This window comes from Mirounga leonina, unplaced genomic scaffold (genome assembly GCF_011800145.1).
Source record: "Mirounga leonina isolate KUSES-001 unplaced genomic scaffold, KU_Mleo_1.0 Mir_174, whole genome shotgun sequence".
NCBI lineage: Eukaryota > Metazoa > Chordata > Mammalia > Carnivora > Phocidae > Mirounga > Mirounga leonina.
The window spans coordinates 79,683,912-79,704,775 of record NW_023270451.1 but is presented as its reverse complement, the minus strand read 5'-3'; the positions used below and the strand labels follow the sequence as shown (position 1 = coordinate 79,704,775).

At 38.3% G+C, this 20,864-nt stretch overlaps 2 protein-coding genes and 1 long non-coding RNA gene across 3 annotated transcripts; all 3 read right to left on the bottom strand.

Annotated features, from left to right (window-relative positions):
• Positions 1–2,908: 2,908 nt before the first annotated feature.
• On the bottom strand, positions 2,909–3,874 carry LOC118021405 (olfactory receptor 2A14-like). The gene is given in 2 exon segments (XM_035021472.1): positions 2,909–3,554; positions 3,556–3,874. Coding segments are annotated over 2 exon segments (921 nt in total). The 5' UTR covers positions 3,831–3,874.
• Positions 3,875–6,142: 2,268 nt separating this feature from the next.
• LOC118021403 lies at positions 6,143–11,362 on the bottom strand. The gene is made up of 3 exons (XR_004682155.1): positions 10,171–11,362; positions 7,280–7,428; positions 6,143–6,203 (listed from the first exon to the last, which is right to left on the bottom strand). It is a non-coding gene; the product is annotated as an uncharacterized LOC118021403 (long non-coding RNA).
• A 6,026-nt stretch (positions 11,363–17,388) lies between these two features.
• On the bottom strand, positions 17,389–18,309 carry LOC118021402 (olfactory receptor 2A12-like). The gene is given in 1 exon segment (XM_035021471.1): positions 17,389–18,309. A coding segment is annotated over 1 exon segment (921 nt).
• Positions 18,310–20,864: the final 2,555 nt, after the last annotated feature.

Sequence of the window (20,864 nt, the reverse complement as noted above, 5' to 3'; positions counted from 1 at the left end):
AACATAACACTATATGTTAATTATATTGGAATTTTTAACAAATTAATATATATATATTAATATATGTATATATATGTATATATATAATATATATATATATATATACACAGTGTAAAAAAAAAAAAGACCAGACACATTAAAAAAAAAAAAAGCCCACATGTGTTCTCTCCCAGTTTCCATGGATCAGAGTTGTAGGATGGGGCAGCTGGATTCTCTGAACCTGTCTCACAGACTGACATCAAAGACATGGCTGGGTCTGAAGTCCTTATCTGCAGACCTTGCACATGACGCCCTCCATCCTCACACTTCAGATATCCTGACTTCCTCCTCTGCTCCTAGATGAGAACACTCCCTGCTTTCCAAAAGCTCACCTAAATGGGGTATGCCCACCAATGTAACTCCATAGTTTAATATCAGTTGATTTATAAAATATCTTCACAGCAGAGCCCAGATTAGCACTTGATTAAAAAAGAGTGGGGCAGGTACCTCAGGGGGTCATCTTGAGAATCCTGCCACCTGCAGTCTTTTCTCTTAACTAGGGAGCAGCCCTTGGATCCCATGTTTTTCCTCAGACACATGCTATCCTGTCACTGCTCTTCATCATCCGCCACATGTGCCTCCAGGACTCCTACCCCTAATTATCAAAGTAATTCTGAATCCCAACTCAGAGGGACACAATTTCTAGTTCTGTGGCTCACTTTAGCTGTTAGGATCAGAATATTTTAAAGTTCCTTTAAATTCCTAACTTACACAAATTTAACCGAGTTAACCCTTTCTTATGGCATGGTCCACACCTGGACCTCAGCCTATGTGCTCTTCCAGCAAAATGACCATATTTTTCTGAGCATCTACATTTAAAGAGCACTTAGGTAGCAGGTACAGCAAGGTTTTACTTAATAGGGTAGATACAGCAAGAGCATGAATATGCCCCATATTGGGAGGAGCCAGTGAAGACTAGGGATAGATTCAAAGAAACAGTGATATCCTAGAAAGCCATGGCATACATTTTCGTATTAATTTGATTACTTGCTCCCCTTGGAGCTATGTTGTTTGTACCTTGTAATAACCTTGAGCAGAGCTATTTAGCATAGAAATGAGCTGATGGTTAGTCAACTCTAGGGCTTCCCCAGACCAGCCATTTTCCTTTGGTATTACAACTTGAGGAGGCTTTAACGTGATCTCCCAATACATTTGGTCCTCAGTATCAGCATTGACATATCATTTATTTCCATAAGGTGGTTGAATTTTATCAATAATACCAATGGTACCCCACAGCAGAGTATGGTCATGGTACAATTTGTTTCATTACGAAACAAATCAGTAAGAATTACAGAAGTATTTGCTGTGACGTTCCAATAGATTTGGCCCTTGTCCATACACCAGATTATTATGATGATAGGTGTCCTTACAATTAGCCATGGTTCACTGATTTCTGAGTTCCAATCATTTGAAGACAAAACCAGTTACCCTACCTCAGTTTAAAGGCTTGTGCTGAAGCTAGTTTTTATTGTGTGTCATATATCAATGAGGACATGGTGTTATTCAGAGCAGTTCCTTTTCCTCCCAGCTGATGACCTTCATACATGTTAAAAACTCATGGGCTTTGTTGCTCCTAAAAGAGGCTCTCAATAGGGCCTGGTGTCTACGTCGCCACCCTGGTGTCTACAGGCCTGGTGTATGGCTGTGGGTGCCTCATGAACCTTGCCTTCCCAGCAGTTGTATTGAAAATCCCCATTAGTGTTTTTACCTTTAGTAACTATAATTTGGTGACAAAAGGATTGGGTTTTGTTTGTTTGTTTGTTTGTTTGTTTTACTTTATTCTCATAATTGAAGGCAGTGTATTTTAGAAATTTGCTTTGAGATCTGAAAACATTATCTAGTTTATCAGTCAGGGTTTAAAAACTCCATTTCCAAGCAAAAGGTATTTATTTATTTTCATTTTGTTTTGTTTTTAGAGATCAGAGATTCAACATTTCATGACTTTGAAGTTTGCAATTGTAAACTGTTCATTTGAACATTGGTTTATTATAATTCTTTTTTAATACCAAGGGATTGGCAGACCTAAGAGGAAATCCATCCCAGTTGTATGAAGGTCAGAATTGGGCATGTTGATTTTTGAGAAAGGGCAAACAGTAGTACGTACTATTACACAGCACTCTATAGCTCAGGACAGAAGAGAAGGCAGATGGATTTGAAGGAGATTATTGGAAGTAAGGTAACTCGCATTCTGAAGATCACAGAAACTCTCAGCTTTAGAATTCTCCTGGACCATCAGTCTCCATGATGCCCTTTCTGTACATAGCAAAGATTTGCCCATTATACAAACTCCAGCTTTTTCTAATACAACCCTTTATTGGGTATTTTCTGTGGAAATGCCCAGGAAGGCAATGATGTAAACCTTCCCTTAATCCTGTCTTCTGTCTCCTGAGCACCCTGGTGTCTTTCCTACATGGCCCTGCAAGGCGTGCATGCCTCCTTCTCCAGGACCTGTGAGGACAACAAACTTTGTGTTTCCCTGACATTCCCGTGTCTCCTCATGTGGACATACCTGACTCACCATCGCATTTAAAAAATATAAAACACTTCATCTGTGATTTGCATTTCTTGTTTCTTCATAGTGACTTTGATGGTCAGAAGGATTAATTTTGAAAAGGCCTAATATTTATTAATTCTTCAAATTCTGTGTCTTGTGCTTCTTGAATCATCTCTAAGAATCTTTGCATACATACGGTCATGAAGGTATTCATCTATTTTATTTTCTAAAGTCTGTATGGCTTCAGGTTGTATGTTTAGGTCTAAAATATTCTATCTTAATGTGGCATTTATTATAGCATAAGGTGAAAAAATGCCACCTACCATATTTCATGGGGAGCAGAGTGTCCCTCACCATGTTGATTTTCGTTATCCTTCACGTGTGCCTCTGCTTATATAGTGCTCTCCTCAGGGCACCCATGACCTCTGCATTCCTCAGGCTGTAGATCAGTGGGTTCAGCATAGGGTTGAAAAGGCTATAAAATAGGGAAAGAATCTGCTGCTGCTCCTCAGGGTGGTGGGATTTGGGGGCCATGCACATGACAATGGCACTGCCAAAGAAGAGCCCCACCACACAGAGGTGGGAGGAACAGGAGGAGAAGATCTTTCTGCGGCCCTCCCCGGACCGGATCCTCAGGATGGCAAATAGGATGTGTGAGTAGGACACCAGCACGAAGCAGAGGGGCCCCAGTAAGATAAACACACAGGCCACAAAGATGACCACTTGGTTGAGCCAGGTGTCAGCACAGGCCAACTTGAGGACAGACAGGATTTCACAGAAGAAGTGGTTGATTTTATGAGGCCCACAGAAGGGCAGTCTCAGGATGAGAATTAAATGGACCAGAGCCAAGAGGAAGCTAAACACCCAGGAAGTCACAACAAGGACCATGCACATTCTCCAGTTCATGATGACAGTGTAATGTAGGGGATGGCAGATTGCCACAAACCAGTCATAGGACATCATGACCAAAATCAGGCACTCTATGTGAGCAAAAGCCAGATACAAAAAAGTCTGCATGAACAAAGGAGATGGTTCTTTTCAGATTCACAAGATTTGCCAGGATCTTGGGGACACTGTTGGAAGCATAGGACATGTCAACAATGGCCAGGTGAGAGAGGAAGTACATGGGGGTGTGCCGTCTAGAGTCTAAGCAGATAAGCCCTAGGATGACTACATTCCCGAGAAGGGTGAGGGTATAGAAGAGGCAGAAAAGTCCAAAGAGAAAGAGCTCCAGTGCTGGATCGACCTGGAATCCCAGCAGGGTGACTTCTGTGATCCATGTCTGGTTGCCTCCCATGTTCCTATGGCAGAGACTGACAAGTCCACATTCACAACAGGAAGGTCAGAGCTCTAGGGTAATCAAGACTCAAAATAGCACTAAATGTTACAGAATGAACATTTAGAAATATATTACTCTGGATCAATTTTCTGTCATTTATTTTTAGATATCTCTAAAAAACTCAGTGTGCTAATATAAATCAGAAAAAATTCCCCTTCTATCAATGGAATGATAGGCTATATCTGTATATAATTTACTACAAATAAAATATATTACAAGATAATATTATACATTATTATATACAGTACCTAATAGCATACACACACATACACGCACACATATGTTGTTTTGGAGAATTAAAGTGCTCTAGCTTCCTTTCAAGGGTTTGAGTCTTGATTATTAAGGTAGTTAGAAGAGAGATGCCCTGACAGAATGTATGGAACAGGACGTAGTTTTGTTTCCTAAGCTTGTTTGTCTTCTTGGTCCAAGATAGGAGGCGATTAGGGCCCTCTGTTCTTTATAGGTTGTTTACTTAACAATTTCCCTTCTCAGATGCTTTTCTACTTATTTGTTTCAGATTTGAAGTGCCTTCTAAATGAAGTCTCATTTTATAGTGTCTTTATAACTTTGTAAGCCCCTCATTTTCAGCTATAATCCTCTGTACAAGCTTCTTCTAGTACCTCTTTTCCATTTCCAGTGTTTGCGGTTTTATTCTGAGAGTTTTATCACAGCACCAGATACTGAAATTTAGGCATAAGTAAAAGAATTCTTTGGCCCCATGCAATGAACACGTGTATATATCCTAAATTCAGGTAAACAGAAGGACAGTTCTGCAACTTTCTCAACTATGAATCTCAAAAGGGAAAATGAATTAACATTAACAGCTATATTGTAATTGTATTTTCTTTGGGTGTTTTCTTTTTCCTTTTATAACGTAATACACAGAAAAATCTCAGAGTTTATCTTATTTTCTGGTGAAAGAATTGTCATCATGGTATCTTCCCAGCTTTGGTAACTCCTATGGCCATCAACTCCCCTCAGACCTTCTTCACCTGCTACCATGCTGACTGCCCCCTGCTGTTCTAATGGGTTCTGAGCAGGTCACAGGGAGTGGGAACAGGTGGGGCATTGGTTGGTTATTTCTTTCTAGGAAGCTCTTCCTGGGAGGTGGCTGGGTCTATCCAGGGGGAAAAACGGTCATGGAACAGCCAGATGGTGACATTATGCCTCGAAACCATGTAAACTGGTGCTTGCTGTCCCTTTACACTCTCTTCACATTGTTCCCAGAAACAACCTGAGAACTTTTTACTTTCAAATTAGGCTGTAGTTTCAAATCCAACAGAATATTTTACAAATAATTTCATTTTTTTTCTTTGTAAAAACTTGAATCCTCAAAGTCATATTTTAAAATCAGGATTATATTATAGAGACTATTTTTAACTAACATTTCCCTTAATATAATGAACATTTTTCTTGTATTAAAAGTAATATTTTACAGGTATTATTTAAAACTAATGCAATATTCTATTATATTACAATTTATTTAATTTCTTATTGTTGAAAAAATTGGGGTTCTTATTTCTCTTATTAGCATCAAGATAAATATTCTTTCAAACTGAAGTTTTGTCTATGTTCATGATTATTTAGGATATATTCTAAAAGTCAAATTGCAGGTGCTAAAATATATAGACATTTCAAAGCTTGTGATACCTATGGCCAGCTTCCTGCACGAAAAATGTACCAATGTCCCCCTCTTATGAACTTTGAAAATGGAGTATGTGAGTAGTTTTTTACAATTTAAATTTCTTAACCAACTGAGCCACCCAGGCGCCCCTACAATTTAAATTTCTATTTCAATAATTCTTTAACACATATTCCTTGGGTGCATCATCTGTTCCAGCCTTTCTTTTAAACTCTGGAAGAACAGCATAGGGAAAGTAGATGCATTCTGAAGGGGATACAGATAGTGAAGAAGCTGGGTGGTGTACTTGTCATCTACTCTTCATGTTTCCATTTAGGGGAGAAATCTCTCTCCCCCTGGATGGAAACACGGGAGGATACCTGCCGCTCTCCTGCTCTCTTATTTATAGGATTTGTAGAACAGGAAACAGGAAATGAGGATGCCCCTTCTCTGCTCTCTTTTTTGGTCATATGCATTTCTATTCTTTCAGGCTAAAGCCTACAGGAGCATGTACTGTCCCATTTAGGGAGTGGAGGTGGGCTAATTGTTGTGATTTTAATTTGGAGAGACATTTTGTTAAAGCTGTAGATCATATTTTCCAATAAACCTCACTAAGAAAGCATATATTTTTAATTTCTACCTGATTCCTGGGTCTGTTTCTCTATTTCTTCAGACCAGGAGCAAGGAGACGTCATGGTTGATTACCATCCCTAAAACAACAGGAGCAAAGTCGTAAAATATTTGTTCATAGTGGAAAGTATAATGATGAAAATGAACAGGGTAATATGATTGAAAGTCACTTGGTGTGAAGGGAGGTCATTTAGATGGGATTGTCAGGAAAAATCTTTCTAACAAGGAGACACATGGGTAGAGTCCAAATGATGAAGGGGAGTCCACCCTAACTATTGCCAAAGTAGACTGCTCCTTGCTCAGGGAACAGTAAAGACAAAATCCCTGGGCAGGAAGGACTTAGTGAGGTCTGGGAAAGGAAAAAGTCCAATGTACCAGAACTATAGTGACTAAGAGGTTGTAAATATTCATTATAACCCTGCTTATATTTTCAAAATTTTGGAACTGATATAAAGGTTATAAATTGGAGATGGATTAAGATATTTGGCTACTTTTATAACACAGAATGCAATGCAACCATTAAAAAGGTTAATATAAATCTTTATATAGTGAAATGAAAAATTTTTCCACATGAAGTAAAAAAATGTGCATATAATATGATCCAACTTATATTTTAATATAAAAATATTTATACACGTCTTTTGTGCCTACATACATATATGTATAAAAATTCTTTGTTTTAATCATGAAACTGTTTATATTGATTATCTGTTGATATTAACTATTATATTGATTATATGATTTGTTTTTTATATAAATTGTTTGCTTATTTGCTCATTTCCTTAATAAACTTTATGCATTACCATGGGTAAAAAAAAACAAAATATTTTCATTTTGGAAAAATCTACAATGTAATATACAACTAAAGGTGCACATTATTCCTACTCATCTTCAGAGTAATCCTCACCAAATTTTAACAGGAATCTCAAATCAAAGCAGATTTTCTTACAGCTTCATATGGGAGAAATCAATCACTACATTATGAAAAATAGTTAACCTTTGACAGGAAAGGGGAAATTGAAAATCTCAATCTCATTTTTCTTTATACAGATTTTTTTCCCCTGAATTGTCCTAATAGAGAAAAAGATCAAGATCTTCTACTGACTAAAAGTAGAAATAGATCATAAATTAGGTTGAAAATTATTGCAACACTCACCAAAATGTGAACAAGACACAGGCAGAGCTGTGATGTTGCAGAGGTCAAAGAAAGTGGCCTTTGTCATTCAGAGAAGCCCATTGAGATGCCCTTTTAATTTCCTCATCTGCAATGTAGCTTTTAGGGGTTTGTAGTTAAAAACCAAAACACTGAAAACAATAAAAACAATAAAACTGTAAGCAGAATCAGAAGTGACAGAGAATTTACCTGTCAGCTAGGAATCTTCCCCTCAGTACCTTAGAAAAAGTCACATAGGACCAGCCTGTTTACCAGTGGGAACTTTTTATCCCAAGCCAGTTCATGAAGGCCTCCTCTTTCCCTGGATACTGCTCAAATGTTGCATACTAATGTTTGCCTCTGTGAATTCCCTTTGTTTATAATCATGTGGTTGACCAACATGCTTACTAGCAGACACATTTGTGCAGAGTGCAATGAAGTTGCAAATTTGAGAGGCATTTGCTCTCATGTGAACTTACGTGTCTATGTCTCTGTGAATTTGGTGTTTCTCTTAAAAGGAAGTGGTTGTCTTAAGCCAACTTCCTACGTTCTGCGTGGACATTCACTGGAGGTCCCAAGAAATAGCAGCAAATTATGATCAGTAAAATATCTACAAAGTCACTCAAATATTACTGATTTTATATGGGCTGATCTACTTTTGACTTACTGACTTATTTTTAAATTCATGCAAGCAGAGCACAGTTAAAGGATGTAGACTGAACTACCAATTAGCAGATATGAAATAGGAAACTGTCCAACTGTCTGGACAATACAAATTCTGTCTGAACAGAATATGGCATTTTGTGGGCAGACTGAATATTGTGCTAATGGGTCCCAGGAAATCAAGCCGAATAGGAGGGCTCAGAGAGCTCTTAATGCCCTAGTCCTCTGGGAATATGGACATTTTGTAAATTTTTAAGGCTCTCCTGAAATAAACACATTCTTTCACCATGGAAAGCAAGGCACAAGTAATGACAGAAAAGGAGATCATGCTTTCAGAGAAAGTCTTGTATGCATGTCTTTAGAGCTAATAAAGACACAGGAAGCCGAAAGACTAAATTTTGTTCCAAAGATCACCTTTGGATGAGTCCTAGGACACCTCCTGGAGGTGAATGTGATACGAGCTTGAGGAGGACGGGCAGGCAGGCTGAGCACAGAGCCCGTGGCCAGGGAAGCCTGTCTGGGCCTGAGATGCGATGCTGGGAGTGGATCCAAGGGCAAGCCCAGGGGGCTGATCTGTGATGTGTCCCTGTGTTACTCCTGCACCCAGGCCAGTGACCTAGGACAGCAGACACTTGGATCCTTCAGCTATCAGGCTGGGCATTAGCTTCCCTTTCCCAAATGATTAGAATTGTTTAACTCATCAAAGTTCATACTTAAAACAAGCTGGAATGATAGAGTTTTATGTGTAATTCTTTTTCCTAAGATATTTTGAGAGAAACCAGTAACTAACCTCCAAAATGGCAGGAATGAAGGAGGCAAATGGAATTCTTAGTGAAACAACTCGTTTCGTCAAATGTGAGCTACTAACAGACTATAGGTCCTACTGGATGCCAATCTCACCTTTGTACAGTTTTTTTTTTTTTTTTAAAGATTTTATTTATTTATTTGAGAGAGAGACGGTGAGCACGAGAGGGGGGAGCAGGAGAGGGAGAAGCAGACTCCCCGCCGAGCAGGGAGCCCGATGCGGGACTCGATCCCAGGACTCCAGGATCATGACCTGAGCCGAAGGCAGTCGCTTAACCAACTGAGCCACCCAGGCGCCACACCTTTGTACAGTTTTGTAGGAAGGTCACAAGGAGACCACTCTACAGCATACACTGATTGTCGATCAGCTCATTTGTTGAGAACAAAGAAAGTAGAAAAATACAAGGTGAAAGCATTATTTCCTTTTAAATATTGGCATGATTTTGCATTTTGAATTTCACAGTTCAAGAAGCCAGATTTGTTTTTTTTCCTCTGAGAAAAAGCCTGGGGCAGATAACAAAAAAGAGAGAGAGAGATCTCAAATTACTTGTGTCCGCTCCAGCTACATATTAAAGAAAAGTCTCCAGTGTGCAGAATAAGGGACATTTCATGGATACATTTCTCTGTTCTTCCATAGCATGAAAATTCACAAGGACTGAAAACAGCAAGATCCCTGAACCAGGATGAAAATAGCATGGTTAACAGTGTTAACAGTGCTGGTCAGAGCATCGTTCCAATCTCCATTCTGCAAGGTGAATGGTAGGACCTGGAGCCACTTACTCTAGTCACCGCCTCATTGTTTTCATCCATAAAATAGTGACAACAGGTGTCTAAAAGGACTGATGTGAAGAATAATGACCACCAAACTGGCATATATTTGGAGTTATATAAATGTTAATTGTTATTAACAGTATTAATAAGACCACAAATTTCAAGAAAGAGTCCAAATCATCAGGATTAGAGATCTAACAAAACCATGGTATTATAAACCTTTTCACATTTATTTTGTCTTTTCTTTTGGTTATTTTTTGACTTTAAATAGAAAACACACCAAATAAATAAATAAATAATAAATAAATAATTTAATAATAAACAAATAAACACACCATTTTACTTTCATTTCTGTTAATGTTTTTATATGCTGATTTTTAAAAATTAATTTTCAAAAGGATTTTAAAGAAGTGGAAAAGTCCTTTAAAGGAAACTCACTCCTGGGTTGAAGAGGAAAACACAGGTTTTAAAACTCAAAAATCTCTTGGCAGGAAAGAAGGCTGTACTTTGGATATTTAGCACTGACCTACACTGAGAGGTTCTATTGATCACTCTGAGTGAGAGCCCTGGGCCATCAAAGATGGTGTTCTGGGGCAACACACATTTGTCCAATTTCCACACTTACTCAGAAATTACTTATCATCTCCAATACTTACTTCAAGACTCAGCTTGATCTTAATGAGTAGCAGAGTGCAACAAACAAACATGGATTCTGAGCCCAACTGCCTGGGTTCAAATCCTGACTTTGCCGCATAGTAGTTTTGTGACCTCTCTGAGCTTCTCCGGTCCTCAGCTCCATCAGCTACAAAATGGGATGAACAATAAACCTCATGAGTTAACTCACATAAGACACTTAATAAGTTCCTAACAATATATTAGGGATTTGAAAACCATCACACAGAGTAACTTCTGGATTAGATAATCATAAGGAAACATGTTAAGAATCGCAATACTTCTCTGCTAAAACAAGGAACAAAAAGAGAAATCTGTACACCAACAGACCTGGGTTTCCCCTGTAAGAGAATGCCATCTCTCTCCCAGGCAAGAGACAAGTGGGTCCTGTTGGGGCAGACAATATTTCTGAGATCTGCTGGGGCAGGCATTTAACAGGGCAGGGAAGGAAGATAGGTCTTAGGGCAAGTAACCACTTAACCTCCGACTTCAGAATTTTTTATTTGTAAGAAGAGGCATGTGGGCCACGTGACCCCCTAAATTTCTTTGTAAGCCTTTCGTCAGTCAGATCATATCCTACTGGATGGTTAGCTGATGCCTCTTCTCTGACACGGTCATGACAAAGCCAAGAGCTGCCACATGAGGATGATGAGAATATGGACTGAGGGTCTTAGAGGGTCAGAGGCATCATGGCTACACCATGGGAATTAGTAGCGGTACCTAGAGGTCCCCATCAGGGCCCTAGTTATGAAGATAGGCTTAGGGCCACACGTGAAAGACATTTAGTCACTAATACCCAGAGCCAGTGGTTTCATTCCCAGCCCCCTTTCCCATTTCTCACCTGCAAACCCCTTCCTACGGCTAATGAACCACGTTTACTTACAGTGGTATAATCTGTGTTCTTTTCTTCAAATGTGGCCTCGGGTTTAGAAGAAATCTCACAGGGAAGGACCAGGAATGAGTCCCTTGTCTAACGAGACCTCATCAGGAGGTGAAGCCCGCATTCACAGTTCTCATGGCAGAACCTGATGATGGATTCGCTTCTGCAAGCTAGGGCTTTGTTCTGTCATCATTTGAACCCAGCTCCATCCCCACAGACACAAATAATGATTCAGGGGACAGAACCCTGTGGCATTACATCCACTCACATTCTCCTCAGAGAGATTTAGAGTTTGCTACTTTCCTATCAGCAGGTGAACCAATAAATGTGTTTCCCACGTGTATTCATTTTGATCTTTCAGTGTCCCACGGAAATTTTAGTGTGCATTTGTTTGGGATTTATGTTTGCTTGGGATTGGGTGAGACCAGGATGTCTCTAAACTATGCAAGACCCTGGCACAGAAAATAAAAAATTCAAGGTCATGTCATAAATTAATTTCTCTCCATATATATTTTACCAGGCTTAAAACTGCTCCACTCTGGGGGCGCCTGGGTGGCTCAGCTGGTTAAACGGCTGCCTTCAGCTCAGGTCATGATCCTGGAGTCCCGGGATGGAGCCCCGCATCGGGCTCCCTGCTCGGCAGGGAGTCTGCTTCTCCCTCTGACCCTCCTCCCTCTCATGCTCTCTGTCTCTCATTCTCTCTCTCTCAAGTAAATAAATAAATAAATCTTAAACAAACAAACAAACAAAAAAACTGCTCCACTCTGTAATTCTTCCTGTTTATAGAAGAGAGACTGTGATTTCTTGATGTCTCATGGTAGGGGCGCCATGGACCCTCTTAATACACAATCCAGAGAAACAGGTTTCTCCCAATGGAGAAATATCGTTGCCAGGAAATCACTGCACATTTCTCACTTACTAGTATTCTTGACTTGGCAGTTTAGATATAATTCTCCCTTAATTTTCTTTAGTTTGGTCTCCATTTCAAACTTCTCAAGATTTCTGGATCACATTTTTATTTCTTCATTCTGGGTTAAGGCCTACAGTTAAAATGAATCTCAATAAAATATTTGAAAAGGAAAAAAAGGGTGGAGGGTGCCTGGGTGGCTCAGTCAGTTAAGCGTCTGCCTTTGGTTCAGGTCATGATCCTGGGGTCCTGGGATTGAGCCCCGCATCAGGCTCCCTGCTCAGCGGGGAGTCTGCTTCTCTCTGTTCCTCTGCTCCTCCCTCCCACTGCCCCACTGGTGCTCTCTCTCTCTCAAATAAATAAATAAAATCTTAAAAAAAATGAATCTCTCTCCCTGCCACCTCATGTGCTAAATGATGTTTGATGATTGTAAAGTCCTTCCACTTCTAACTTCCAGAGTGTCCATGTAGAGTCTTATTTCTTAAACTCTGGTAGAAAAGTCACTTCAAAATAAAAGTAGTATATTTAATCTATTGGAAAGCAGAAAAAATATATTTAAGGGGGAGGATATTGGTGTTATTTCTTTTCATAAAATAATCTGTGTTGGAAAGAGCATACCTTCTCATTCTTCAAGACACTCCACTTTAATCAAGTACTACTCCTCCATAGCTCCCACTCTTGAAATGCTTTTCCTTGTTCCAAGTCAGTTTTGTCCTTGTAGTACCCATTTGACTTCAAATATAATAACAATCCTTCAAAGCACTCAGGGTGCTCTCTTCAGCTATCCAAACCCAAATTGGTCTCCCTTCTCCGGAAGACTAAAAGCACTTATGATAACATCTTTCAAAGTTGTACTTAAATAATTTTATAATTTTCTTATTTTTTTATTGTTTGTATTTTACAAGGAAAACAAGATTATTACAGAAAAATAAATTTCACTCACCAATACCCAGATAGAACCAAGGATAATATGTTGGTGTATGCTCATTCAAATATACATATTTAGCAGTGCCTGGGTGGCTCAGTCGGTTAAATGTCCATCTTACTCTTGACTTCAGCTCAGGTAATGATCTCAGGGTTGTGAGATTGAGCCCTATGTCGAGCTTCATGTGGGGTGTGAAGCTTGCTTAAGGTTCTCTCTCCCCCTCTCTCTGCCCCTCCCTCTTAAAAAAATATGTATATTTACCACTTTTATTTCTTTTGGTTGAATGATGATATTTAACACAGCATATTGTGGATACAAAGAGATGTCACGGTTTATCTCTAATTTTTTGTCTCTAATCTTTGAAGTGGAGAAAGCAAAAGCATTTCTTATGAAGAGTCTTAGACTTATTATCAATATTCATAGTGATTAATATTTTAGTAAGAATAAATGTTACAAAGCATACTTGGCTCTATCATTAGTGATGGACCTTTATTAAAGAATGTCAATTTAGAGAGAGGTGTTTACAGATCACAAATACAATACCTACAGCTGCACCTAAATATCATTTTAATATTTTGCCATCTCTGAGACAGAAAATCCTCCTTCAGAGAGCTTGAGTCTTGTCTTTCTTTCTTTCTGTCCACATAGCACATAGAATTTCAACATGGTATTTGAAGAAGATAAAATAGTATAAGTGATGAGAAATGAGAAGTGGTTATGATTATTTTCACCACTTCTGTCATGATAAACCTTTCTAAGTGTATGAGCAACTGAAGGAGGTGCTCCATAAAAACAAGGAGAGTTAAACCAAGAAAGAGAAAGACGAGATTAATGAACTAAGAAATATAACACAGGGTAAAGGCAGATGAAATTGCCAGGAAGCAACCAGTCCAGATAGAAGGAGAATGGAAATCTCCTGAAGGATGGATATATTATTTGAGGTGGCTGATGGGGAGTAAGAGATTGTGAAAACCTTAGGAAGAGGGAGTAAGAGTCCAAGTGGAGGGAAAAACAAGGTAATTTGTTAACATCACCTTTATCACTTGTACCTAGAAGCCTTTAGTTGCCATATACTTCCTGCTTAGAAATTGGGTGAGGGAAAATATTGGCCTAATAAAGAGTTTTCTATACAAACTTTTTTTTTTTAAGATTTTATTATTTATTTATTTGCCAGAGACAGAGAGAGAGCACAAGCAGGGGGAGCAGCAGAGAGAGAAACAGGCTCCCCGCTGAGCAGGGAGCCCGATGCGGGGCTCGATCTCAGGACCCTGGGATCATGACCCGAGCTGAAGGCAGACGCTTAACGACTGAGCCACCCAGGCGCCCCTATACAAACTTTTGCCACGGCTGATGTGCTGTGGATGAATGGGCTTCAAGTGTGGTGGTGTTTCTCTTTCTTCCACCCGTAGACTTTTCCAGAAATTGCGTCTCCATGGTTAGGCTGATCAATGGGACAACAACATTGCATTGTACCCTGCTCAGGATCAGAGAGTGGGTGCTTACCACCACTATCTTCCCTAATCAGATGTTTATTATAGACCAATAATGGTCAGACACTAAGGGATACAACTGATAGAGACAAATCTGCATTTCCTTTGCTCAGATCCTAGTGGTAAACAGGAGGGCTGCACTCATGTTACCTTCTTTCTTAAAAGTCTTCATGCTTCTTTACCAGCCTCTCTCCACCCACTTTTAGAGGAAAAAAAAATGGAATTATTTTTGTTGTAAAAAGGAAATGAGGTCCATGTGTGAAAAATAAAGCAATCTTGAAAAGTACAAAGAAAAAATCTAAAATTATTCTATATCAAAGCACTCTGAAGTAACTACTATAGCTCAGTATCCCAGAGATTTCTTCAAGTAAATCGGATTCAGGGCTAATAAAATGTAATCACATGATATTTTAGGAAAGTATTTTGACTTTTTATTTTGTGTAAAAAAATATTTTCCCCAAATGAAAATAAGCAATTCAGAAAAATACATTATCCACACATTTGGTTAGTGGACTCCCACATATCTCTGTATGCTTAGAGAAATATAAGGAGGGAAGGATAAACAGATAACATTTTAATGAAAATTGATTCATACTTCTCATGCTATTTTTAAGTATATATATTTTTTAATCTAGCAGAAGGAAAAGTACCTACTATGTAACCAAATTATTCTAATTCAGAATTTTTTAATCTTATAAGATTCTTAATACAATCTCTTTGATATAACAATAATTTTTCATTATATTTAGAGGTTGTAGCCTCTAATTTAGGTTTTAAACATTATGCCTTATTGTGAGAAAGTATCAGTTGGATTCCTAAAGCTAAAGGATGAGAAAATTAGCACACTTAATTTCCTACTTAAGATTCAAGAAGTTTTGCTTCACAACTTGAACCACTTAGCAGATACTGTTGCTTTTCTGCCCTATGGCCATTACCCCTTCCTTGCTGAGCTAGTACTGATATTCTTGAGGTATTAAATAGTAAACTTATCAGAGAAAGTGGCTCTCACTCTGAGCCATAGGGGATTAAACCATAATGGATCTAAGTCAAACTCTCAATTTCATCTTCTTTGTCAGAGACTGTTTAGAGATGACCATTTGACCCAGTTTTTGCCAGTGGAATACCAGGAAAAATCTGCTGAGGGGGAGTAATTCCAGAAAAGATCTTCCTTCTTGATAAAGAGGGAAAGACAGACAAAAAAAGTTTCTCTTTGCTTCTTAATCAGTTTTAAATATTGATATGTCAGAAAATTCTACCACCAAAACATCTGAAAATGACTCATCTACCGTATGTCCAGGAAAGAAAAAATCTTCATTCTGCCTTTATTCCTAAAGTCTATTTATTCTGTAAAGTGATTTGGGTACAAAGATAAGCTGGAGTGATATGGTAGAAAATCACCTAGTCCAGACAGGTGAGACTCTGAAATATGCTGGTCTCTGCAAAGCCTCTCCTTTCCCCACCGAACTGCCATGCCACATCCCTAATACAGCAAGTGTCATTTTATAAAGTCATGAATCTGCTTCTATGCTTTGTATTCTGTTCAGTTTATTTATTGGTCAATGCCTGGATGAATGACACACTGTTTTACTTACTGGCACTTTATATTACACTTTATTATCTGGAGAATTAAATACTCCCCACCTTGTCCTTTATCTTTTTTTTTTTTTTTAAAGATTTTATTTATTTATTTGAGACAGAGAGAATGAGAGAGAGCACATGAGAGGGGGAAGAGTCAGAGGGAGAAGCAGACTCCCCGCCGAGCAGGGAGCCCGATGCGGGACTTGATCCAGGGACTCCAGGATCATGACCTGAGCCGAAGGCAGTCGCTTAACCGACTGAGCCACCCAGGCGCCCCGTCCTTTATCTTTTTTAATAGTGTTTGGCCCTTTGCATTTTAGATTCAGCTTGTGAAGTTCTGCACATACCCACACAACTGGAATATTGTGGGATATTGATTAGGATTACATGAAATATATTAATCAGTTTGAGGAGATCGAATCTTTGTAATATTATGTTTCCTAGTCCAAGAAGTCAGCATATCACATGTTGTATTATCTGTGTATTTAGTTGTCATAGGGACTCAATAAATTTTTCTAATTGTATCTTTATAGTTTTTGTATATGGTTTGTTAAATTTATTCCTAAGCATTTTAAAAGTAAGTCCTGTAGTCTATACCAGCATTTTGTAAAATTTCATTTTAATTATTTGTTATATAAAAATGTATAATTGATGTTCATATTGATTTTGTATCAAGCTACTTTGCTAAACTTTCTTATAATTTGGATTTCCTACATATGTAATCATGTTATTTTGTTTATAATCACAATTCGTTTATTCCTTCTCAAATGTGTGAGTGTGTGCACAAATCTGTATGTTTCTTCTTATTCTCTAACTGTACTCTTCAGGGTCTCTAGCAAAAAGGTCAAAACAAGGAAAACAAGTGGTGAGAGTCTACATCTTTGTCTTACTTTTTAGCTTACGGGGAAAGGTGCTGGCATTTCACCAGTAAGTATTATATCTATTATATGTGTTCTTTTGGTTTTTTTGGTAGATTGTATACTAGGTTGTAAAGAGTTTTATCATGAATTGATGTTGAATTTTGTCAAATACTCTCTTGGATCTACTGATATATATCCTTTAATTTGTTAATGTGGCCAATTATTTTCATTGTTTGTTTTAATGTTAAATAATTCTTGCATTTGGAGGATAAAACTTTATCAAAATGTAATATTATTTTGTGGACTTATTTTACTAATATTTTCTTTAAGATATTTGCATCTCTGTTCATGAATAGGATTAGACTGTGATTTTCTGTTTCATAATGTTTATCTCAGGTTTTGTATCAATGGCTTAAAGTGTAAGAGTATTTATATTCTCATTTTATAAGAAATCCAAAGATAAAGAGTACTGGGTTTGTTAAATTAAGGGACTCAAAAAGGCATTCAAGGACCCAGAACCATGTGTTAAAGCTCACAGTCTTGGAATACTCCAAACCATCCCTCACACTGATGACTTCTTCCTCAGAAATCTCCTCAGGGCACCCTTCACCTCTGCATTCCTCAGGCTGTAGATCAGTGGGTTTAGCATAGGGTTGAAAAGACTATAAAACAATGGTAGAATCTTTCTTTGTTCCTGAGAATGGCTGGATTTAGGGGCCATATACATAACAATGGCGCTGCCAATGAAGAGCCCCACCACGCAGAGGTGGAGAAGGCCTTCCTGTGGGCCCTCCCCAGACTGGATCCTCAGGAGGGCAAACAGGATGCGCATATAGAACACCAGCACCAAGCAGAGGGGCCCTACTGAAACAAACACAGAGCCCGCAAAGAGAACAATTTGGCTGAATCTAGTGTCAGCACAGGCCAATTTGAATACTGACATGATTTGACAGAAAAAGTGGTTGATTTTTTGTGGCCCACAAAAGGGCAACCTCAGAATGAGAGTAATATGGATCAGAGCTAAGAGGAAGCTGAATATCCAGCAAGTGGCAGCCATGATAGTGCATATCCTCCAGCTCATGATGACAGTGTAATGTAGGGGATGGCAGATAGCCACATACCGATCATAGGACATTACTACCAAACTCATACACTCTGTGACAGCAAATGTCAAATACAAAAATGTCTGAAGTAAGCATGGAACAAAGGAGATGGTTTTCATCTGCATTATAAGATTTGCCAGCATCTTGGGGACAATGCTTGAGGCATAGGCCATGTCAACAATGGCCAGGTTTGAGAGGAAGAAGTACATGGGGGTGTGCAGTCTGGAGTCCAGCCAGATGAGCCCCAGGATGAGCCCATTTCCCATCAGGGTGAGGCTATAGAATAGCAAGAAGAACCCAAAGAGGAAAACTTCAAGTTTGGGGTCAACCTGGAATCCCAGCAGGATGACTTCTGTGATCTATGTCTGATTGCTTCCCATGTTCTTTTCACAGGTGGGTACATTGCTGCACTTAGCACAGGAATTTTGGAGCTGAGTGGTAGAAAAGGAAAAAGGAATGATACATTCATACAGAGTAAGAATTTATGCAGAGGCCACAAGTCAGTAATTCATGGATCCAATCTAGTCCAAAGTCTGTGATGTTGATCTGTACATTTGGCTTTTAGAGATACCTAATAAATTTAGTTATTGACCAATATTAACAATTAGTAGACTTCACATAAAAATTGGGGTCTCTGGCTACATTTCAAAAATAGAAGAAATGTCATTTCTTGAAATTCATTGTAAACAATAATCAGCTGAAGATAATAAGGAACTAGAGTCAGATTCTCTTTCACTTACCTCTGCTTCCACTAATTTCTATTTTCTCCCAGAAATATTATTAACAATAATAATTGACACTAACAATTTTATCATTGTATTACACTATTGGTTGTATATTAGTTAAGAAGAAAGATCTGTGCTCAAGAGGAATTCCTAACACGTGGAGATGAGAAATCAAAATATAAAATACAAACCCCCAAATAGCCAGAGTTTAAAATGAGATCATTTTTGCAACACCAGAAATGAATCAGAAACATGTATGCTCCAAGTATGAAGGCAGAATGTTATACCTGGAGCTCAGCTCTTACAGAGTCAAGGCAAGTTTTGGGAGATGGGATATACTAATACGATTGCTTGAAACTAAGCGCTTGGGTATAAAAGGAGGTATAAAACAACTATTGGGCAGCTGGATAAGGAGACTACAAAGAAGTCAGTATGCTTCCTGGCTTTCTCATTAGATCACCAGAGTCTGAGACACTCTTGTATTATATATTACATATTATATATTATATATGCAGGGCCCATAGAGCTGGGTGAAGAACAACAAAAATTCAAAATCACAAGACAGAAAAAAAGAAAAGTTGGAAAAGGCAAATAAAAATAAAAACAATTCTAACAACAAAAAATCTTTCACTCAGAATATGTGCCTAAACACATTTTGGGGAAAATAAGTTCTGCTAACGAGGAAAAACAAAGTAAACAATTAGCTTTGAATTCATTCAGGATGTAATAAATGTATAGCACAATCTTCCAAAGACTAAGGATGGTTAGGATGCTCCTATAAATTAATAAATTTATAATAAATAAATAATAAATTAATTAATAATAATTACTGAAATGCTTGATAAATTAAGAAAAATGAACAAGGTAACCATAAAAAAATGAGTGTATAAAATAGATCAAGCACAGATATTTGAAATAAGACATAAAGCTACATAATTTTATAACCAATAAGGAGATAGTTTCCAGACCTCACATTAAAGAGAGAAAAAGTGTACTGGAAGGTCACATTTAAGAACCCATGCAGATGTTAATGCAGACAAACAAAGGGCTACCATTTTCAAAGTGCAATCTTGAGACATGAATAACAGATTGAGTGGCTAAACTTAGACATGATAAAGTTTCCAGAGCAAAAGAATGGAGAGAATAATGAAGAAACAGTATTTGAAGAGATTTCAGCAAAAATGTTTCAGAATTCAAAACAGACCTAAGTCCTTAAATGGTTAAGAAAAAAAAAAATGCATTCCACTTAAGGAGCACAAAAAAATAAACATAAATGTACACTCAAGCAACTGGAGTATTTTCCATTACTGAAGAATATATGAATCTTTGGATAAAAAATGTATCCTGATAACAGAATAGGATAAATAAAAATTCTCAATGAATGTAAATTCTTAACAATTATCTCTTCGACTGTTGTCTTTTCTCCATCCTCTACATTTCACTGTGTCTAGACCTTGTGGGTCTTTTATTCAAAGTGTAGTCGATCAACTTATGTCCCTTAATTACCCTTTCAGATGTTTTTCTTTTTCTCTCTTCACCATGTGATAGACTTTTACATGACTATATTGTAATTGTACATTTATTCTATGACTAACACCAGGTTAACATTTATCCCATCTGCCTGATTTTTCTTTTTTTAATTTTAATGACTTTATTTTTTCCTTCCTAAGAGTTTAAAGTTGATTCTTCCTATACACATTGTTCTTGGTTCATTAGGGTGCTCTTTCTGTTTCATACATAGGATTTGTGATTTTTTTTTTTCCATTGGGCTCCATGCCCAGCATAGAGCCCAACACAGGGCCCAAACTCACAACCTGAGATCAAGACCTAAGCTGGGGCACCTGGGTGGCTCAGTTGGTTAAGTGTCTGACTTCAGCTCAGGTCGTGATCTCAGGGTCTTGGGATCCAGCTTGCATCAGACTCCTTGCTTAGTGGGGAATCTGCCCCTCCCCCCACTGTGCTCTCTCTCTCTCTCTCTCTCTCTCTCTCAAATAAATAAAATCTTAAAAAAAAAAAGACCTGAGAGGCGAAAGATGGTGGAGGAGTAGGGGACCCTATTTCAACTGGTCCCCAGAATTGAGCTGGATATCTACCAGATCGGTCTGAGCACCCACAAAACCAGCCTGAGATGTAAGAAGATCTGGATCTCTACAAACAGAATATTGCAGGCGGTTGGTTTTGAGGTACGAAGTGGGGAGCCCTGATTCCGC